Here is an 8212-nt window from a genome sequence, read left to right on the forward strand (position 1 = left end):
GTGAACAAGTGTAGATTCGTACAATCTTTTCAACTTTGCCTGGCCATGTGCTTGCATCGTGACAAGATGCTATTGTTAACCCTTCTTATGGGTGCACATCTTGTGTTCTGTTCATGAATTCACACACAGTCACTGTCATTGGTGTGTAGTGCGTATACACACTCTCTTCGTTCTCTCCAAAAGCCAAAATGGAATTTGTACTCGTATGTTACAGCTACGGGATTATACTGGATTACGAAAACTATTAAATGCTATTGATTAGATCTTACGATATTGGGGAGTTTTAACAACAACCACTAGAAACTTTGGTAAGCATTTTTATTTGAGCATAGAGCTCTTTGATTTGTTGAACCATCAATCAATCAATCAATCTTACTTTATTTACCACATAATACAGAACAATACGCCAAGAAAATCTTAAGATCACAATAATGTGGATGGGGGTCTCTAAAAAGCAAGGCTTGTCGAGTAGTGACCCCACATTTGTAATTAATTAAATTAATTAGTTCATTTAATGTGAGTTACAACAATTACATTACACACATACACAAACCACATACAGATACACCAGACAATATACAAGGGAACATGCACATGACGAGTAACATGACAAGTAAACCCGTTATACATTATTAATTTATAAGTAATTATAAGTAATTATTCAACAAGTGAGCCTTATATTTATGTTTAAATAATGATTGACTGCAAATATTATATCATATGTCATTGTCCATTCAAATGAGAACAACATTTTTGACATCGATATTTGTTACATGGAGTACACATCGGAATATTACCATCTCACTTACCACGGGAAAATACATTACTTTGGAGTATGTTCTGAGAAGTATTGATTGGTAAGTTTCTTGTGGTCACTTTTGTAATTTGATTTCTTCAGTAATTCATCCATTGTCTTTAGGATGGTCCTTTCGGGAGTTTTTTGTAATTGATTAACAGAGGAAGAGTTTTAATAAAACGAAAATTAAATGGGTTAAGACTAGATGTCAACATAAACTTTACCAGAAAATTGTTAAAATGCGTATTTAAAGAAAACGATAAAAATTAGGTTTACATTTAAAATTCAAATTTAAATAATAAATAACAGAGATAAGAATGAAACAAATAAATGAAACTAAAAACCATTAAAAGAAGCAGAATGTTTCATAATATGCCAATTTAGTTAAAATTTATAATTGCCATCGTACATTAAATTAAATATATCATCGCGGCAAATTTAAAAATGGAAAGAGAACTTTCTTCCTCCATTCTTCCGTCAGAAAGTACATTTCTTTTCTATTTTTTACCTCATGTGAACTGCGAAGATTCATTGGACAAAGAGGAAGATGACAACAATTTTAGGTTTGCTTTGGTGAACATTGGGATCGGTCGTGAGCGAACCCTGCTGTTTAATATTCTTCTATATTATAATTCCATTAATAACATTATTCACGGTATCGTTTTAAACATTTCTTCTACAAGATCTTCTGAACAATGTTTAATATTCTTCAATATCGCAATTCATTATTTAAATAATGCGTAATAGCATCCACGAATTCTTCGAGAAAAACATTCTATTAGATAAACGAATCAAAGCAACAAGTTATTCTTGTGCATCGGATTATTTTCTCCGTGCTTCATTTCTTTCTTTCTTTTTTTTTTTTTTTTTTTTTTACTTGCAAGACTAAATTAAATGTTTAATTTAATTTAATTTAATTTTCTATTACTCAGTATTCAATCAGCCTTTTTAATACTTAAAAGTAAGACTTGAACGTGTTTCCAACCGCAAATCGGTTTTAAGCCGGAAAAGAGGCTTGTGTCTTAAATGCCAAGGTTCCTAGTAGCAAGCAAATTAGACTTGTTGTCTAACTGAAAATATACGTTCCTGGCGCTCTCCGTTTTCCACCTGCCCTGTTTGGATATCAGGAATGGAGGAACGTTTGCGTTGAAGGCAGCAGATGCCCCGCCTGATCTCAAGCTGTGAAGACCATAAGTGGCAACATCGGGGACGATGGGTCGTAGAGCGTCCAGTACTATCTCGCGTGTGCGTGTATAGCTGAGTGGTTTGGTAGACGATGTAAGGCCTTTCTTGGGGGCAACAAGTCTGCGAAGCACCGGTAAGGTTGAGTTGTTGGAATCGCCTAGAGCCGAAAAATACCGTTCGGCCACGAGCACTGGGCAAGTCGGTTTGAAAGTTCTAGCGATCACGACATCTGTTCCTTGCCTAAATTGGTCAGACTTGGATTTGCAAAGGTGTATGGTAAGACGGTCTGAAGAAATTGTACAGTCATTTCTGCTAATGTTTCTTATGTCATCGAAGCGAAGGAATCCGGCGTAAGAAATGAAACAAACAAACAGGATGCGCAGATCTGCCAGTGTTGCTGAGGAGTGCCCGTGGTTGATATGCAGCTTTGTCAGAATGTCTGGTGTGATTGGGTCTTTCCGGATGGTCGGTGAAGAGTTCTGCCTTTTAAAGCCTTGCAGTGCCATCTTGACAATGCTGTTGTCTGTTGGTGAGGGTAGACCAGCCAAACTGTGCACCCATTTGACGGCTGCTGCAGCGAGTTCGGCGGTGGACTTGGATCCGGTGGATGACAGATGCGATATGTAGAGTGCAAATTGGAATGGGTTGACCGGGAACTTGGTAATCTCTGGTTTTGATGAAGCCCAGGTCTCCCACTTTGTCCATGAAGCCTTGTACTTGGTCGTGGTGGATTCGGCCTTTGCTGACATCAAGAGAGACGGCAGTGTGCTGTTTGCCAGTTCACGGAGGGATGAGTCGCGGAGGGTAGATGTATAGTTGTTCCATATTTCTGTAGAGGAATAGTGAAAAAGACCACCCAACAGTACGGGTAACAATGACGAACAAATTCGTCTGTTTATATAAACATATGTTCCTGCAAAATTGGAACGTTAACAATTTCAAAGAGAAACATTTCTTCAGTGCCTGGATTTAAAGCGACAAATTGTGCAAATAGCCGCAAATCGGCAATTTTTTGGCAACAAATAGCCGAATCGAAGAATAAAGTCATGTTGAGTTCTGTTAGACTATTTAATGAGTTATTTATTTGTTGAAAGAAATATTTTTGATTGAGGAGTGTTATCGGTTCGATGCCGAGTGTCGGCGTAACAGGTTTTGGCCTGCTACTCGGTGGCCACGAAAAAACCCCTGTGGGGGAAACGTGGGTGCAACCCGGACCCTCGGCGGAGGTGCACTCCCCCTGAACCGATTTCCATTATTAATTGAGTTAATTTAAATGGGTTGGGAAGGGTGGGCAAGTCTGGTGTAGCAGGGTGTGTCGCTTGACCGAGAATGAATGCTTAGAACTAAAGCAGCTCTATATAAAGGAGATTAGGTGAACATTCTTGATTGCATAACCTGACGTAAGCGCTGCAACGAGCCAATTAGCATATCGTACAAAAAACGAAAAGAAATTCCACATTTTATGTATTAAAAAATGTAAAAAATTAACCAAAATACTAAAATGGAACGTTAAAATAGTAGGCTAGCAATTTAAATCAGGGGCCTGCCAAATTATTTCGAAAAAAAATATTCGTACATTTTATCACAACTACATTCGAACTTTTGATTAATTATATTTTAAAGTGGACTGTCACTTTCGAAAACTAGTTGGTTCAGTTTCGTTTGGAATTGTTAATTGCAGAGGCTATTCACAACAAAAAACTGTAGATTCTTAAATCTACAGTTGGATGTACATTCTTTAAATAATCTACAGTAAAGTGTACATTCGTACAAATAATTATCTACACTTATAACAATAGTGTGACGTCACATAAATAGTTGAATAGCTCTGAAAAAAACGGAGAAAAAAGTTTTTAAAAAATGCGCCGTTTTTATGGTTAGGCCTATAAGGCACGTAAGCGTGGAAATATGTACATAAAATGTATTTTTTTTTAAAGACCATATACTCGGTGTTTACATCAACCCGATGCAAATTCCATCTTCTAGATAGATACACATGTATCATGAACAGCGCCCCATATTGTACTGGGTATCCACCCCATCCCACCCCTCCCCCGCTTGTTGAATTTCCACGGCAGGGCAATTTTGGGATTTTGGTCAAACCTCCCACCTCCCCCCCCCTCCCCACTCGCCGACACACATAAGCCACTGCATTGGATCATTGGCATTTATCTCAGAAGTAACCTAGCGAAATATTATCAGAAACGCTTATTTTGATATCGTATTGCCGTGGTTTTAAACACCCCATGAAATTAGATGTGAAAGAACGTGCAAGGTTTTTTTTCACTGTTTTCTCGAAAAGTGTAATATCCACTGAGCTGAAACTTCAAAAGGTTCAGTTTTGAACATTCTTCTTTGCATTTCGAGTGGTGTTATTATTGGAAACGGAAACAATGCGTGAAAAGCAAATGCTCCATGTATGCCGTTAAACCGAGAGTTTTGAACCTTCTTCTTTGCATTTTGAGTGGTGTTATTATTGGAAACGAAAACAATGCATGAAAAGCAAACGCTCCATGTATGCCGTTAAACCGAGAGTTTCGAGTGGCGTTATTATTGGAAACGAGAACAATGCGTGAAAAGCAAACGCTCCATGTATGTCGTTAAACCGAGCAAGGCATCGGTGTGGACATGCATCACATTAAACTTTCAGTGTATAATCTACTCTTATGAAAGGGCGGATCCAGAACACATTTTTTTTGGGGGGGGGGGGCAAAATTGTAGGTCCCCCAAAAAGTGGGTCCAGAAAATTACGACCTGGGGTTCGCTTAAGGGCCCCGAAATCCTTTGGGTTATAGATGCTCTGTGGTGCGATCCGTGGGGCAATTTCTGACCACTTTAACCAATTGTCTTTTAGGAAACGATGGTTGTGTACGCATTGCCTGCCTTTATTGCGACGTCACTTAAAAAAATAAATTGGGGTCGTTTTTTTGGGAGGGGGGGGGAGGTGGTGGTGGGAGATGGGGGCATTGCCCCCGTTGCCTCTCCCCGGATCAAGTCTTTTGGTGTCAAATAATATCTCCAAGTTTTAACAACGGACGGGCAATCATGATAATGTCCATAATGGCACCATGCATAATCATTATCACCATCAATATCATCATTATGTCAAGGCTTGTGCAATTCATTAATCCGGGCAAGCCCTCTTCCAAATTTTCTTTAATCTCCAAAATAGAAAGGCAAGTTTCAAAGAAAATAATCTGTTCTTAGTAATATTTGTAAACCTACGTAGGACTTCAAGACAGACATTGAACGGAAAATGTTTTTTCTCCGTTAAGTAAAGAAAATTCGTCAGGAGATAAAAACAAAACAAAAATCAGATTTGTGTAAGTTTTTGGGGTAAGACATCAGGTTCATCGTAAGCCACTGCGGAGTTGAGTACAGTTCGAAAAAGAATGATTTCCCCGAAATATTTTGTAATTTGTATTAATATATTGGTTTATTTGATTGGTTTTATTGGTTTATATAATACATGGTTTGTTTCAAATTCTCTTGCAACATCAGAGCTTCTGTTTTGCTTCGGATTTAAGTTTCGAGACAAATCCTGAATAGCATGGTGTTGATTCACGTGCAGTTCCCAATCCTCCTTACAGTAGGCTCGGGACCATGAACCCGGATCCTGGCCGATCTCTGGCCGTCAAAGGTCCAACTCCTGTCCGCTGCAGGAAGGGCTTTCTTCCGTGTAGTTTCATATTTCTCCAAGAATTCATAGGAAACAGCACGCGTTGCACTATCGTATCTGGGGCAATGATCTCGAATACACCATATAAAAAAAAGTTCCCTCCGTAATAAAGTTTGATTTTTACTCAAATGTATATTAAATTGTATTTTGAATGATTGAGTGATTTACTATTTTTTTCGGCCACAAGTGGGTAAGTTGCAATCTTCTGTGTGTGTGAGTTTGTTTTTGCATTCAATAGGGGACGTTGAACAAGCGAGGACATTAGGGTCCTCAATTCCCGAAGGTCCACAATTGGCGATCGTGTACAAAAACATGAGACATCTTCCTAAAAAGTTACTTACAAACAAGGGACAATAGGGGGTCCACGATTGAAGGTGTTTACTCTTTGTGGACCTGCGAACACAAGAAGTCCACAGGATGCAGGAAGTGTGAACGTTTTGTGGATTTGCCCACGTCCACACAAGGTTCCCCCTCTCTGAAAAATAGGTTTAGAGGCATTTTGGGGTTAGGTTTATTCGTCGCAAAATGAAGAGGAACACTCAAGGAAATCGTGATAAATCAGAGAGTTCACAGTGGGAGAAAAAATTAAGTTTTTTTTCCCCCTCCAATATAGGAGGATAGGGTCCCCAATTTCCGATGGTTCCCAATTTGGCGAAAGTGTAAAAAAAACCCCACTTTGTACGCTCTAACAGTGGGAGTAAAAATTAAGTTTTTTTCCTCCAATATAGGAGGATAGGGTCCCCAATTTCCGAAGGTTCCCAATTTGGCGAAAGTGTAAAAAACACATGGGAAGTCTTCCTAAAAAAGTAGAGTACAAACAAAAGAGGGACAATGCTGGGTCCCCGATTGCAGGCAAATACACACTTGTATTGTGTGAGCGGGCCGTCACCGCGTTATGGGCAAGTTGTTTATTGTGAGGCAAATTAGGAGCGAGTTGTGGGGACTTTCTGCTGTCCCCACAACGCCTTCGGTCCCCATAGTATCATGGGACAACTCGTGTGTTGTCCTGTGTTCTTATTCCTCCATGGTTGTCCCAACTACGGAATAAGACTGTCTGTGCTTGGGATTGTGTGTTGCTGCATGTGTTACCTTCAACTATCACCCCAAAACAGATTAGTTTTTGAAATTGCTATAATATTTGGAGCAGTGGAAACAATTCTTATTTTTTTTTTATTGAGACAGCGAATGAAAACATTAGCTCACGTTCTCGGGTGTACTGGTTCCCGCCCTGGCCCCTCTCGGATTCCTGGTAGGGACTGGGAGCCAGTCTGCTCGCAGGGTGTATAGCGGAGTACCCTATATCCTGGCGCACTTCAACGTTTCCCCCTACTTTCTTTATGCAGTGTTGCCAAACTTCTTTGTTGACAAGCTTCAAATTCATTCAGTTATGGTACTATTATCTTAATAACGCTGGCTGCTAAACCTCTGTGTTTGAAAACAACTTCGTTAAACCATGCAAGTTGAAAATAGTATAAATTCCTCTACCACTCGCGACGGCCGTTCCCCCTCCCCTCCCTCCCCCTTCTTACAAATTTCAAAGGAGAAGACCTTTCCTGTCCAATCTTTTTCCAACTGTTGACGAGTCCAGACAGTAAAAGTAATCATAGTATTAATAGGGATCTACTTATAGCACAGCATATCTAGGTACAAAACATGAGTTTGTTGTTGTTGCTATAATAGGCAAAACTGTTTTATTCGGTTAAATACACAACGTTTACCAAAAATACTGATACAGCATCAACACTCAGCCCGGAAGCATGGGGCAAAGCCATTATTTACATAAAGCAAACACATCTCGCCCGCGAGATGTCTAAAACGAGAATCGACGAGAATAAATCCTAACCAGCTTCAACACGCAGGCTCTATGTCGAGCCTATTAGTACTTTAATAATTTAAACTTTCGTAAAATCACTTTTTTTTTATTGGCCTAAATAAGTGGAACTTACAAAAATACTGACGCCGTGTTTTTCTACTCCACAGCTGAACCACAATACAGACGGAATGAAGGCCACAAGGCAAGTTTTTAACATTTTTTTCAGCCATAATCGTCGAAGGTCTAAAAAATAACAACTGTTTTCAAACAGTACTGTCTTTTACGCTGGGGGCGCTGTTCAGGTGACGCAGAGACAGAACAACAGACATATTGATTGTTTGTCTTAAAGGGAAGATACAACATTTGCAACATCAAAAAACGAAATATCAAATTATCACGAAATATCTTACTGGATGGATTGTTAGGGAATGACAGTCTAAAGCATCCTGTAAAATCGCGGCTCCTGGTGTGCTTAACTTTTCAAGAAATAGTGTATTTTTTTCCCAACGCTGGTCGGCCGACCAGCGTTGGAGAAAACTGTTTTTGGTTCTCTTCAAAAACTGCTCTTAACTTTTCATAATTACGTTACCCGCATTTTCTATGCAATATGTTACACACATATAAAGGAGTACAAGCCTGCCGGACTGATTCTCTGACCTTACAATTCCCCGAAGTCGACAAATTGTTCCGTTTCATCTTAGGTGAGGTCAGGAAACCAGACTACAAGAACATGATGTTT

The 8212-nt window shown here is 39.4% G+C and overlaps 1 protein-coding gene across 1 annotated transcript; it reads right to left on the reverse strand.

The window, feature by feature from the left end:
* Positions 1 to 1818: 1818 nt before the first annotated feature.
* On the reverse strand, positions 1819 to 2805 carry LOC119732717. The gene has a single exon (XM_038206367.1). The coding sequence runs from the start codon at positions 2728 to 2730 to the stop codon at positions 1819 to 1821; it is 912 nt and encodes a 303-aa protein (XP_038062295.1). The 5' UTR covers positions 2731 to 2805.
* Positions 2806 to 8212: the final 5407 nt, after the last annotated feature.

This window comes from Patiria miniata, unplaced genomic scaffold, assembly GCF_015706575.1.
Source record: "Patiria miniata isolate m_02_andy unplaced genomic scaffold, ASM1570657v1 HiC_scaffold_1, whole genome shotgun sequence".
Lineage (NCBI taxonomy): Eukaryota > Metazoa > Echinodermata > Asteroidea > Valvatida > Asterinidae > Patiria > Patiria miniata.